Raw genomic sequence first — 14,816 nt, 5'->3', positions numbered from 1 at the left:
TTTGCATGTCCTCCCTTTGAATGTGTGGGTTCCCTCCGGGTACTCCGGCTTCCTCCCACCTCCAAAGACATGCACCTGGGAATAGGTTGATTGGCAACACTAAATTGGCTCTAGTGTGTGAATGTGAGTGTGAATGTTGTCTGTCTATCTGTGTTGGTCCTGCGATGAGGTGGCGACTTGTCCAGGGTGTACTCCGCCTATCACCCGATTTAAGCTGCGATAGGCACCAGCGCCTCCCGTGACCCCATGGGGAATAAGCGGTAGAAAATGGATGGATGGATGTGCACCTCTTTTGCGCTCGAAAATTTTGTCAGGGAGTCTTTCCACAAGTTTCTTTTTTATATAAGTGCATAATCTCTTTGATTGCAATGTTGTTGGGTAGGATATAAACTAAAGTGTACATACTTTCTTTTAAGAACTCTTTCGGTCTCATTGACTTCCATTTAAATTTGCCACTTTTTACGGACTATAATTCTTGTATTTTTCAATGTTTTCTCCATGAAAACTAAATTAATTTTATTTTTGTCAATTGAAAATAGGCCTTAGTGTGAATGTGAGTGTGAATGTGGTCTGTCTGTGTTGGCACTGCGATAAGGTAGCGACTTGTCCAGGGTGTACCCCGCCTTCCGCCCGAATGCAGCTGAGATAGGCTCCTGCACCCCCCGCGATCTCAAAAGGGACAAGCGGTAGGAAATGGATGGATGGGAAAACAAGCAAATATTGTTTTAGTGTATTTGCACACTATGAATTGATTAACGTGGACCCCGACTTAAACAAGTTGAAAAACTTATTCGGGTGTTACCATTTAGTGGTCAATTGTATGGAATATGTACTGTACAGTGGAATCTACTAATAAAAGTTTCAATCAATCAAACCAAAATCACCAGATGGCACCAGAAAACTATTACCATAATTCATAGAGCTTTGATGAGCGTAAATGCCATTCACCTGCTGAAATGCAATGAAAATTATCTTGGGCAGTTATATAAAGACTTGTGTGAGCTCAATATACTCAAAAGTCTTGCCTCCTTTTTTGCTCATTCTATAAAAATATCTTCTGTCTACTTGTCTACTGTATCAAAATCAATGTTGTCTTAAGTTATTGACTTATTCAAAGCTGTAAATACCCAACCTCAATTATTCCACTCTGCAACTTATTTTATTATGAATATTGCATACTTTGCATTTTTCCGTTATAAAGGTACAGTTATTATTTCCTAAAAAGGTGATAAAACATTAAAAGCATAGAAATAAGAAAAAATGTATATAACTGGATAAAATATAGGTTTATTGTTGACTTGACACTCATGAGCGGATCCCTGTTGGATCCTAAGAGTAAGTGTGTATAGTCAATGTTAAGGTTGCACAAGAGCTAATGTGGTGAAGTCCCGACCAATATTCAAACCCTGCGACTGTTTCTCCAGGTAGACACGCACATACATGCTTCGTCCTGCATGAACCAGAAGCACCTGCTGCGCTTCATCAAGAGGGCCATGAAGAAATACCCCGGGGAGATTGTTCACATCGAGCGCGACCGGGGTCAGACTCTCAAGGAGGTCTTTGAGACCATGAATCTTACGGCTTTCGACCTGAGCGTGGACACGCTAGATATGCATGCGGTGAGAAACGGGAGCAAATATCAAACAAACTGTGAGAAAGTACAATAGTGGTTACTCTTCCTTGCTTTTTACAGGACCGCAACACATTCCACCGTTTTGACAAGTTCAATGCCAAATACAACCCCATCGGAGAGTCCATCCTGAGGGAGATTTTCATCAAAACTGACAACCACGTTGAGGGGAAATACTTTGCACACATTGTCAAGGTGTGGACTATTTTGATACTACAAATAGCTACCAGAATAATCTCTTATGTTGTTTGTTTTTTCAGGAGGTGATGGCTGACCTGGAGGAGAGCAAGTACCAGAACTCTGAACTGCGGCTGTCTATCTACGGGCGTTCCAGAGACGAATGGGACAAGCTGGCCCAGTGGGCAGTCAAACATCGGGTGTATTCGGATAACGTGCGTTGGCTTATCCAAGTACCCCGCCTATTGTGAGTCACACCTCGTCACCTTTTAGTTACCAAAGTCATCACTGCTTCTTCCTATTCACACACAAAGTACCTAAATAAGAAAAAAGCCAATACGATGGAACTTTGATTTAGTAAATGAGTGAACATGGTCCGTGAATCAAAAACTTTGTATAGTGAAGCAACAATGTAAATATGAATACTGTATTTTTCGGACTATAAGTCGCAGTTTTTTTCATAGTTTCATAGTAGTGCGACTTATACTCAGGAGCGACTTATGTGTGAAATGATTAACACATTACCGTAAAATATCAAATAATAATTATTTAGCTCATTCACGTCAGAGACTAGACGTATAAGATTTCATTAGATTTGGCGATCAGGAGTGACAGATTGTTTGGTAAACATATAGCATGTTCTATATGTTATTTGAAGGACTCTTATCAATCAATCAATGTTTACTTATATAGCCCTAAATCACTAGTGTCTCAAAGGGCTGCCATAATATGTTACCTTAACATACCAGGCACCTTCTCAGTTGGTTATTTTTGCGTCATATAAAGTAACCTTATTCAGCCTGTTTTCGGCTATTCTTTATTTTAAATTGCCTTTCAAATGTCTAATCTTGGTGTTTGGTTTTATCAAATACATGTATTTCAATATGCATAATAACAAAAAGGGTAATATTAAAAAAATGGATAGATGACTGGTATACACAAGCTATTATCTAAACTGCATTTAGTTTAGATAATAATGAGTCATATATTGGAATATGGGAACCATTATGTAAATTTGTTTTAAGTATTAAATGAACCAGGATATGACTTGTTGTATCTTTGTGTAAGGTGTTGGACACGGTGTGTTGTCGGGCTTGTGAGATGCGATGGAAGTGTAAGCCATTGTGACACTGTTGTTCATTTTTATTTTATTTTTTGTATTAACGTTTTTAATGATGGTATCGATGGGGGATTTTTAGTCACTGCAATTTTGAAATTGTTGCTAATATTGATAATGTTCATTTTTGTTTCACTACTTTTGGATTCAGCCGGGTCGTGTTTGTGTGTCCTCAGTTGCTCTATTTGTTGCTGTTCAGGGTCTTGCTGGGTCTGGTTTGGTTTTGGAGTTGGATTGCATTGTTGTGGTGCGACTTATACTACGAAAAATACGGTAATTGGTTCAAGCCTAAACAAAGGTCCCTATATTAGTAAAAAATGCCCTCTGTGAAGACAATATCATGTATATATATAAAAAAACTAACAAGGGGGTACTAGAATAACAATCTCTTTATCGAAACTGCAACAAAGCAAGCTGAACTGTTAACGCGCGCGCACACAAAAGTCCCTTTGGTGCGCTCAAAAACATTAAAAACCTTGTTGCTACAATAATAAAAAAAGTAAAAACTTATTTACCTTTGTTCCCCAAGAATGTTTTTGGCATACATACCACAATCAGAATCAGAAATATTTTATTAATCCCCGAGGAGAAATTAAAATTTTCAGCACAATCCCATTCAAGATCAGACAAACATTACAGAGAGACAGAACAGGATCGCTGACGGGTCTGCCAACTTCCGGCGCCCCTTTAAAAAAAAAAGGTGAGATACAGGTAAACAATAGGGGGGTGACAAAAAATAAAATCGGTCTAAGCCTGGGCCCCTGGAGAGGGAGTCCAGACTAAGGCCAAGGGAAAAAACAACTCATAGCCATAGCACACATCCCTCTTACATGTGTGTAAGAAGGAAACATCAAAGAAACACAAAGAAGGCAAATGCATTCAAAGCTGAGACTTGATGAGGAGAAGAGAGAGGGGGCAGGAAGGAGGGACAGCTTGTTACTGCTCCTAAGGAGGGTCCTCTACTTCTGGGTTTTTTTTTTTTCCCCTTACCTCTCTAAGTCTTCTCTAATTCCACAGCGATTCCCTCCTTCTTTCCTGGCTGTTTTTTGGCTTTTTGGCAAAATACCGTAGACAAAACTTGAAGAATGGCATGAAAAGAAACACACTGAAGCACTGGCAAGTGGCGACAGAGTAGTGGACTGCGTAAACAGGATGTGACGTAGGTGGCTCCGCCTCTCCAAAATGGCCACGCATGATGTGTACTGTACTGCACAGGAAGTGACATTCCCCAAATGGCAGCGCCCTAAGGCTCCCAATGCCACACAAAATATATTAATGAAGTGTTAGTACAAATTTTTAAGAAAATTTAAGTATTTTAAGTTTTCCCTACAGTCCGAGCAATACGGTACTTTTGCAAAGCTGTACAGCCAGTTAACATCTAAATGTCCTCCAATAAGCAACACAGCTAAGCACACAAGCTAGACACATGTAATAATCATTGAACAATATTGCAGTCTAAAGCAGCACATATGTCAATATAAAAAAGTAAAATATTTACAGTTGCGTATTACACATACAAAGTCCAAGCAGAAGCGTATCATTCAATTTCCCTGTCTGTCTTGTTCTTCTTTTTACTAAGGTATAAAACGTTACGTGTAAATACAATAATCCAATAACAAATTCACACAAATGGAGGAAAATTAGGTAGGTATAAAAGACACTTTATTATTGGCAATTTCTGGCAAAATAAATCCAAAATTATTCAAAAGTCCAGTAACGCTTAGCTGGCATCGTGGCGGTGTTAGCGTTCTCCCGTGGGTGCAGCGAAGATGGAACACAGCGTGAAGGTAGGAATAAGAATGTATTTATACAATAAAACAAACTAAGAACAAAAACACTTGCACAAATGCACTAACCAAAAACCGACAGAACTAGCGTGCAAGCTAGAAAGAACAAATGGAACTGAAGGCGCTAGCGTGTAAGCTAGGAACAAATAAACAAAATAGCATTGAAGCTAATCGAGTACGAAAAAGGTAGTTACCACAATGCTGGAAAGAGCAACGTCAACTGTTGCGTGAAGCAAACAAGAGTCCAAGTCTGAATGTCAAACAAAGGCGGACATATATAGGGAGATAAATCAGGGGGAAGATGTGCGTGATCACACGGAAGGCAGGTGACACAAGTGCGTTGCTAGGACAACAGAAATAAACCAGGAAGTGCCACAAAGAACTGAGGAAGACAAATACTAGACAGAATGTGATAACAAACAGAACCAAAACCAGAATATGCTATGATCCAAGACGTGGATCATGACAAGTCCAAGTCAGACAAGATGTGTAATTAGATTTTTGGCGTCGGTGTAAATTTTCCTCTTCCTGTGTTTCCAGTGATGTATATCGTACAAAGAAGCAGTTGGCTAATTTCCAAGAGATGCTGGAGAACATCTTCCTGCCGCTGTTTGAAGCCACCATCAATCCCCGCAGTCATCCCGAGCTGCATCTCTTCCTGGAGCACGTGAGCCAACGCATCTCTTGTCTCCAGCTCATTCGCGCCAGCTGAGACTAAACGCTTCTTGGTCTTAACAGGTTGTGGGTTTTGACAGCGTGGATGACGAGTCCAAACCTGAGCACCACATTTTCAATATGGACAGTCCTCTGCCGGCCAACTGGAGAGAGGAGGATAACCCGCCCTACTCGTACTACCTCTACTACACCTACGCTAACATGACCGTGCTCAACCACCTCAGGAGGTCACATCCACACAGCAGTTCTACCAACAGCGAAACACAATTTTAAGAGTAGATGTCTGTTTTTTTTGTTGTTTTGTTTAAAACAGGAGGCGAGGATTTCATACATTTGTGCTGCGACCTCACTGCGGGGAGGCGGGGCCAATCCACCACCTGGTGTCGGGTTTCATGCTGTCAGAGAACATCTCTCATGGTCTGCTGCTCAGAAAGGTCAGCGCCACACATAATGTCTCATTTACTTATGGATCATATGTGAGGTTAGGACCAAATGTCCATACTGCAACGAGAAATATGGATAACGATTATTTGGTATGGTAGGCTACTGTACAGTTTCGATACGATGACTTTTACAAGCATATCATCCCCTTCATGAGCGTTTTTGAGTATATCCTTATGGAAACACTGCATTAGGGTTGTCCCAAAACCAATAATTTGGTACCGGTAAATGGGTTGTACTTGTATACCTTTTCTACCGACACTACTTCCACATTCACCAATTCAAACACACATTCACACACTGATGGAGGGAGCTGCCATGCAAGGCGCTAACCAGCACCCATCAGGAGCAAGGGTGAAGTTTCTTGCTCAGGACACAACCGACGTGACGAGGTTGGTACTAGGTGGGGATTGAACCAGGGACCCTCGGGTTGCGCACGGCCACTCTCCCAACTGCGCCGTGCCGAACCGGTACCAAAATGTATATCGATACTTTTTAAAATAAAGGGAACTACAAAAAAATTGATTATCTGCTTTATTTTAACAGAAAATCTTACAATACATTAAGCATATGCTTCCTATTGCACTCAAAGAACAGTTTTAAAAGGTTAAAAGAGAAATTTAAAAGGCATTAAACACACTGGGCTTTTTTGTTGCACTCAAAGATCACTGTACAATTTTCAATATTATATATGGTAGTCTGCCATAATCAAGGATTAGATTGAATTGAGTTGAGTTTGAGTTTATTTCGAACATGCATGCATACAACATGGTGCATCACAATTTCCAGTTTCTCTTTTCAACATTTTCGAAAAGGTGTAGGAAGAATTAGAGCTTTTTTAATCCTACCCTCGTCATTCTGAACCTGAAGCGTAGTTTAGCAGACCCATTGCCGGATAAAGGGAAAGGTGTACTGGTACCCCTAACGAAAGCATCGACCCTGGACGGAAAGTCGCCCCGTGCCTCTCGACTACGGTCTGCATGGGAGTCGAACAGCAGGACATTAGCTGTCAATTTTTGTGCAGATCTGAATGCTTATTATTTAAATGTTTACTAAAGTTTGAACTGGAAGCAAAGGTGCTAATACTAATCGCCACGTTTGACGAGGCGTGTTTAAAACGTCACCTTTGTCTGTTTTGAAGCCTTAAATACCTCCATATAGCGCTTCATGCACCCTCTTTATTAACCAGTAAAATTGCTGTTTTTTGCCATTCTTCCTCTCCAAGATGTTTTTGCTTGTATGCCCTTTGTGCGTGCGTTTTGACACACTCAATATCAAGCACCTCGCTCTGTAGTACCGCCGCACAGCATCATGTGGATGGAAAAAACGGTACCGGTATTTTTCAAAAGCAGTATAGTACCACAGTACTATAATAGTACTGGTATACCATACAACCCTACACTGCATATATAAATAGAGAATGTGTTCATGTTTGGTTATTACATATTCCATGTTATTCAACGTACAGTAAAATACTATTTTTTTATTTATTTTTGTTTATACACCTAATCTCTAACTTTAATTTAACCATAAATGGACACATCAATTTTTTTGTTTGCTTTATCTCTGAGCTGCTCGCAGTGGTGTCTTGCTGCTGGGGGAAGCAAAGTTTCTTTATTCGTACCAGAAGGTAAAATATGGTTGTGCAGACGGTAATTCAGACAACATACACAAATACAGAAAGAAATTAAAAACAATCATTGGTCACAACACACTAGGGAATAGTAAAATATATATCCTATTGAACCAATATTAAGCCAAAAATGCTTCTGAACATTAATAAATAAATCACGTGAACTGCAGTCTTCCCACCAGAAAGCTTTTCTCTAAAACAAAAATACTGTCACGGTGTCCGTAGTGATTAGTCATCACCTGATCAGTGTTTGGAAAAAAGATATTACTAACACAGTTAGTTTTACTAGTAGCAAATAATCAATTACTGATGTAATGTCATTAGCAAAATGTTTGCTGTAATGTGGTTTCATGTCAACAAGACAGGGCCAGAAGCACAGCAAGTTCAATGCAGGAAGTAACTTTTACCTAAAGAAATCAACAACCAGCACCACACTAGAATTAACTTGATATCAAATAGAAAAAGGCAACATCACACAGCAAACACACAACTTGTAAGTACCAACGCTACTACTACTATTAGGTGGAAATAATGAACAACAAATCCATAATTAAAGTAACAATCTTGCTATCCCACAATAGCCCATTTGTGTGCAACGGGACTACAGCAATGGAAGCACATCTCTTTATTAACCAGGAGTAGCACAATCCAGTAAAAAAGATTAAAAAAACCCAGCTAAGCTAATGCTGCTCTCTCTGGCTCTCACACTCACGTCACACAGCACTTGGCAACAGGCACCGCCTTTTTAAAGGCTCACGCTCACACACTCTGCAGTCATGAAACATCTTTCAATTGCATATGCCAGATAGTTTCAGTTTGTTTTTATAAGTACTGCAAAAAATACTTTTCTTAGTAATCAATACATTTATTAAAGAGTAATTATGTTACTAATTTAATTACTTTTTGGCAAAGTAATAAGTAACTATTAGGGTTGTACGGTATACCGGTATTAGTATAATCCGCAATACTAATGAATCATATTTGGTATTCTACCACATGTAAAAAGTACATCCACTGTAATGATACCAAGTACAGGAGCGTATCTAGTCAATACTACTACGATTACATCGTTATTTTTTAGCATCACAAAATCTTCTTTCGTTTTTAAAAAATTTATATTATGTTTATAAAGTCAGAAAATATGTCCCTGGACACATGAGGACTTTGAATATGACCAATGTATGATCCAGTAACCACTAGGTATCGGATTGATATCTAAATTTGTGGTATTATCTAAAACTAACTTAACGTTTCAAACAACAGAAGAATAAGCGATTATTACATTTTAAGAGAAGTGTAGATAGAACATGTTAAAAGAGAAAGTAAGCAAATATTAGCAGTAAATGAACATGTAGATTAATAATTCATTTTCTACCACTTGTCCCTCCATAATTTTGACAAAATAATAGAATGGAAAATGACACGATATGTTACTGCATATGTCAGCAGCTAAATTAAAAGCCTTTGTTATACTTACTACTAAAAGACTAGTTGTCTTGTATGTTTACTATTTTATTTAAAGAGAAACTTGCAATTAGAAACATATATTTAATGTACCCTAAGATTTTTTGTTAAAATAAAGCCAAAATTGCAATCTTTTGTGATCCCCTTTTGTTTAGAAAAGTATCGAAATACATTTTGGTACTGGTACCAAAATATTGGTAGCGGGACAATACTAGTAACTATAATTAATCACTTTTTGAAAGCAATTTTTCCAACACCGAACCCGATTCATGACTGAGCAATTTATATTTTTCAGAAGGACAATACTTAAGAAAAGTGTTTGTCTCTGTCATGTGCGTGTCCTCAGGCCCCTGTGCTGCAGTATTTGTACTACTTAGCTCAGATCGGCATCGCCATGTCGCCGCTAAGCAACAACAGCCTGTTCCTCAGTTACCACCGCAATCCACTGCCAGAGTATCTGTCGAGAGGCCTCATTGTGTCCCTGTCCACCGACGACCCCCTCCAGTTCCACTTCACCAAGGTCAGCGCAAGGGCGGCACTTCTTTTTCCGGGTAAATACAGTTGTTCTCACTTGTTTGTGTGCGTACCCAGGAACCTCTTATGGAGGAGTACAGCATTGCAACACAAGTGTGGAAGCTGAGTTCCTGTGACATGTGTGAGCTGGCAAGAAACAGTGTTCTCATGAGTGGATTTTCACACAAGGTAAACTGCGTTCTTCATTATTGCCATTCTTTTTTTTTTTTATAAATACATGATATGTGCCTGTTTTTGTTGAAGAACACTATTAACACAAACTAATGACATTTCGATTTTGGACACAAACAAAAACTGGGGAGCAAGCACTCATTTAACAATATGAAATACATACTTATCATTATCTGTGTTGGCCCTGCAATGAGGTGGCGACTTGTCCAGGGTGTACCCCGTCTTCCTCCCCAATACAACTGACCCCGAAAGGGAGAAGCGGTAGGAAATGGATGGATGGATTATTATCACAGTGTTGTTAAATGTGCCCAAAACTTTACTTATATACACACACACACTAAATTTTTTCAACCAAGTTTAATTTAAAACATGTTGAAATAAATACACACAATATACTTTATTGACAGAAGAAACATTAAATATTGTTTTAGCTTCTAGGGCAGGGGTCGGCAACCTTCAGCATACAAAGAGCCATTGGAGCTCATTTCCCCCCAAATAAAAACCACCTAGAGCCACAAACTCTGTTAGATTCCTAAAATGACAATAACACCACTTTTAGTTTCCTTACACGTGTGCTATAGGACTTATGAAGTCAAACACTTATTTGATTTATTTCTGGGTATAACAAAGCAAATCATCAAATTATTTTGAACATTAGAAACAAAATACACTGTTCCTTTCCTTATTAATGAGTGAAAAAATAAAAATCAACGCATTCCAATATTCTGAAGGCATATTCATTTGACAAAAATTGAAAACAACTACCTAGTCATCAATAAAAAGAGCAAATAAAAAAAAGGTAAGTAAAAAAAATGTTCTAGAGGCATCCTTTTTTGAGAGTTTAAATATGTTTATCTTCTCTTTTAATTCACAATATTATACATTTTATTCAGGAAACACTTTTCAAGACGCTGAAGAAACCACGAAGAATAAAAACAGATCAGTCGAACAATCAATATTAAAAGTAATTATACATTAAAAACAATTTGTTGTTTCTTGATGGGGAAAGACGTTAATGTTTCTTATCTTCATATTAGCATTTAGGCTAGCTAGCGAGCTACCATTAGCTAGTCCATGAGTGTAACAAAGTTTTTAATTTTTTTTATCATTTTAATTCCAAATTGTACTAACATTTGGGATTTTACTCCGGTTTATCATTAATAGCGTTTTTCAGTACATTCCTACTCCCGGTGCTAAAAAATGCTGCCATCTTGTGGAGTTAGTGAAATAAACTACATCAGGAGTAGGGACGTAATGATAAACGCTATTAATGATGGGTATTATTACTGTATTTCATAAAAATTATCAAAAAACCGTGCTTCATAATTGCACTTTGATGAACTTATGGACCGACTAGCAACGACTTGTTAGCTAACGTAAATGTTAACATGATCACAAGAGAAGTTAGGCCTTCTTCCACCAAAAATTCAAGAACTCGTACATGAGAGGAGTTCGGGGAATTCTTGGAAAACAACTTCCGGACGGCTTCGAAGCGATTCTGGACCACCATCCGCCGCCTCAGGAAGGGGAAGCAGTACACTGTCAACACCGTGTATGGTGCGGATGGTGTTCTACTGACCTCGACTGCAGATGTTGTGGATAGGTGCGAGGAATACTTCGAAGACCTCCTCAATCCCACCAACACGTCTTCCTATGAAGAAGCAGTGCCTAGGGAATCTGTGGTGGGCTCTCCTATTTCTGGGGCTGAGGTTGCTGAGGTAGTTAAAAAGGCCCCGGAGGTGGATGAGATCCGCCTGGAGTTCCTTAAGGCTCTGGATGCTGTGGGGCTGTCTTGGTTGACAAGACTCTGCAGCATCGCGTGGACATCGGGGGCGGAACCTCTGGATTGGCAGACCGGGGTGGTGGTCCCTCTCTTTAAGAAGGGGAACCGGAGGGTGTGTTCCAACTATCGTGGGATCACACTCCTCAGCCTTCCCGGTAAGGTTTATTCAGGTGTACTGGAGAGGAGGATACGCAGGGTAGTTGAACCTCGGATTCAGGAGGAACTGTGGTTTTCGTCCTGGAGGAACAGTGTGGTTTTCATCCTGGTCGTGGAACTGTGGACCAGCTCTACACTCTCGGCAGGGTTGTTGAGGGTGCATGGGAGTTTGCCCAACCAGTCTACAAGTGCTTTGTGGAATTGGAGATGGCATTCGACCGTGTCCCTCACGAAGTCCTATGGGGAGTGCTCAGAGAGTATGGTGTATCGGACTGTCTGATTGTGGCGGTCCGCTCAAAGTGTGATCAGTGTCAGAGCTTGGTCCGCATTGCCGGCAGTAAGTCGGACACGTTTCCAGTGAGGGTTGGACTCCGCCAAGGCTGCCCTTTGTCACCGATTCTGTTCACAACTTTTATGGACCGAATTTCTAGGCGCAGTCAGGGCGTTGAGGGGTTGGTTTGGTGGCCGCGGGATTAGGTCTCTGCTTTTTGCAGATGATGTAGTCCTGATGGCTTCATCTGGCCGGGATTTTAAGCTATCACTGGATCGGTTCGCAGCAGAGTGTGAAGCGACCGGAATGAGAATCAGAACCTCCAAGTCTGAGTCCATGGTTCTCGCCCGATTTAATTCAAAAATAAAGGGTACTGGATTTTACATATAAAGTCAGGCATTTGTCCACAGCGTCCAACAGTCAGAAAGTGGCGCCCTCAGTAAAGTAGGACTTCATGAGGGTCAGGCGATTGCTTGTGTTCTATTCCACCTTTTAAATACCAATATATAAATAATAATAAACGTCAGCATTTATCCATCGGCGGCAACATTAATATCCATCCATCCATCCAATTTTCTACCGCTTGTGAAGGCGGAGTACACCCTGGACAAGTCGCCACCTCATCACAGGGCCACAGAGATTGACAACATTAACACACACACAGATTTAACGTTAGCCTGTTAGCATTAACTTTTGGATCACTTATGTTGAGACGAATAACTGGCGTGTGACTGACAACAAGGTAAATAGTTAGTAAATCACATCAAATATTATCGTGTCTCTTAATAGGAGCCATTTTGGGGTCTTTACATAAACACACAGAAACGGCACGCCTCCCGCGGTCATATATCCCAGAATGCACCGCGCGCTTCTTCTTCTACGGGGGAAAATAAGGTTGGTGGTTGCTTACCGTAGAAGAAGAAGCGGGAAATTAAGTTGGGGGCTGCTTACCATAGTTGCGAGACCTCCTTCCATCCATTTTTTACCGCTTATTGTTGCTCAATATTGGTCCATATATAAGGCGCACCGGATTATAAAGCGTACTGTCAGCTTTTGAGAAAATTTGAAATTTTTAGGTGCGCCTTATAGTGCGGAAAATACGGTACTTTGTTAATAATCAAGTCATTAAATGTAAATGGCTTATTGTTGGCACTTTTTCTATGTTTTTATTGGGTTCTATGGGCGGAATCAAGAAACATCCATTGGCAGGCTTTTATTTACGAGTTGGAATGCATTTAAAAAGTACACATCCGTTGTCATGTCTTTCATAAGGATTGTGAGCGATAGGTAAAATTCCCCCGAAAAGTGCAGTTCCCTTATACCTTGTGTTAGTGTTTTTTGAGTCAATTGCTTTGCAACATTAAAATTGCAACATTACCTAGAGGTGGTTTAACAGAAAGACTTCTATGAAAAATAAAAACAAAGGACCCAGATTTCCGCGGGTCACCGGGGCCCCCCTTTGGAGCCAGGCCCGGAGATGGGCACGATGGCGAGCGCCTGGTGGCTGGGCCTGAAGAGGCAACGTGGGTCCCCCCCTTCAATGGGCTCACCACCCATAGCAGGGGCCATAGAGGTTGGGTGCGATGTGAGCTGGGCGGCAGCCAAAGGCAGGGCACTAGGCAGTCCGATCCTCGGCTACATAAGCTAGCTCTTGGGACGTGGAACGTCACCTCACTGGGGGGGAAGGAGCCTGAGCTAGCGCGATAATAAGTGTGATGATTTTGGTCACAATAACCGTGATTTAGAGTTTTAACCACAAGCTCAGTGAGCTTGTGGTTAGAGTGTCCGCCCTGAGACTGACAGGTTGTGAGTTCAAACCCCAGCCGAGTCATACCAAAGACTACCAAAAATGGGACCCGTTGCCTCCCTGCTTGGTACTCAGCATCAAGGGTTGGAATTGGGGGTTAAATCACCAAATTATTCCTGAGCGCGGCCCACGCTGCTGCTCACTGCTCCCCTCATCTCCTAAGGGGGAGAACATGGGGATGGGTCAAATGCAGAGGACAAATTTCACCACACGTAGTGTGTATGTGACAATCATTGGAACTTTAAAGGCCTACTGAAACCCACTACTACCCACCACGCAGTCTGATAGTTTATATATTAATGATGAAATATTAACATTGCAACACATGCCAATACGGCCTTTTTAGTTTACTAACTTGCAATTTTAAATTTCCCGGGAGTTTTTTCTTGAAAACGTCACGTAATGATGACGTGTGCGCTTGACGTCACGGACTGTTAGGAAATATGAGCGCTGCGCACACACACAGCTAAAAGTCGTCTGCTTTAATGGCATAATTACACAGTATTTTGGACATCTGTGTCGCTGAATCTTTTGCAATTTGTTCAATTAATATTGGAGAAGTCAAAGTAGAAAGATGGAGTTGGGAAGCTTTAGCCTTTAGCCACACAAACACAGTGATTCCTTGCTTAAAATTCACAGAGGTGAAACTTTACTATGGATCACAGTGAACATGGATCCCAACCAAATGTCAACCAGTAGGTTGCGGTGAGAAAATTGTGGTAAAAAGTCGCTTCTTACCGGAGATCAGCTGAGCTTGGGCCGCCCATAAAGCTGCCGTCGACTTCCCTGATACACTGGCGTCAACACACCCGGCCGTGGACACACCCCTCTGACAATCAGGTAATATTAATCTCACTAAAACACTAGCAACACAACAGAAAGATAAGGGATTTCCCAGAATTATCCTAGTAAATGTGTCTAAAAAAAATCTAAATCCGTCCCAATTTAATCGCCTTTTTTTTTTTTACTTTTTTTTAACTTTTTTTTCTTTCTAGTCCATCGCTATCAACATCTTCAAACACAAATTTTTCATCCTCGCTCAAATTAATGGGGAAATTGTCGTTTTCTCGGTCCGAATAGCTGTTTTTGTTGGAGGCTCCCATTAAAAACAATGTGAATATGTGAGCAGCCATCAACATGTGACGTCATCGTCTGTGACTTCCGGTAAAG

At 40.6% G+C, this 14,816-nt stretch overlaps 1 protein-coding gene across 4 annotated transcripts in view; it reads left to right on the top strand.

The window, feature by feature from the left end:
- The window catches only part of ampd2a (adenosine monophosphate deaminase 2a), an 86,169-nt gene that overhangs the window by 65,681 nt on the left and 5,672 nt on the right, over positions 1 to 14,816 (top strand). For all 4 annotated transcript variants that reach the window (XM_061922728.1, XM_061922727.1, XM_061922726.1 and 1 more), the window contains 8 exons: positions 1,425 to 1,619; positions 1,694 to 1,825; positions 1,891 to 2,054; positions 5,252 to 5,378; positions 5,450 to 5,613; positions 5,700 to 5,820; positions 9,271 to 9,444; positions 9,516 to 9,626. In XM_061922728.1, coding sequence (XP_061778712.1) covers positions 1,425 to 1,619; positions 1,694 to 1,825; positions 1,891 to 2,054; positions 5,252 to 5,378; positions 5,450 to 5,613; positions 5,700 to 5,820; positions 9,271 to 9,444; positions 9,516 to 9,626 — 1,188 coding nt within the window. The remainder of the gene's footprint in view (positions 1 to 1,424; positions 1,620 to 1,693; positions 1,826 to 1,890; positions 2,055 to 5,251; positions 5,379 to 5,449; positions 5,614 to 5,699; positions 5,821 to 9,270; positions 9,445 to 9,515; positions 9,627 to 14,816) is intronic.

The sequence above is a fragment of the Nerophis ophidion genome, linkage group LG16, assembly GCF_033978795.1.
Source record: "Nerophis ophidion isolate RoL-2023_Sa linkage group LG16, RoL_Noph_v1.0, whole genome shotgun sequence".
Classification (NCBI taxonomy): domain Eukaryota; kingdom Metazoa; phylum Chordata; class Actinopteri; order Syngnathiformes; family Syngnathidae; genus Nerophis; species Nerophis ophidion.
Note: the sequence above shows the minus strand (reverse complement) of the source record. Positions and strands in the feature narration are given on the sequence as shown.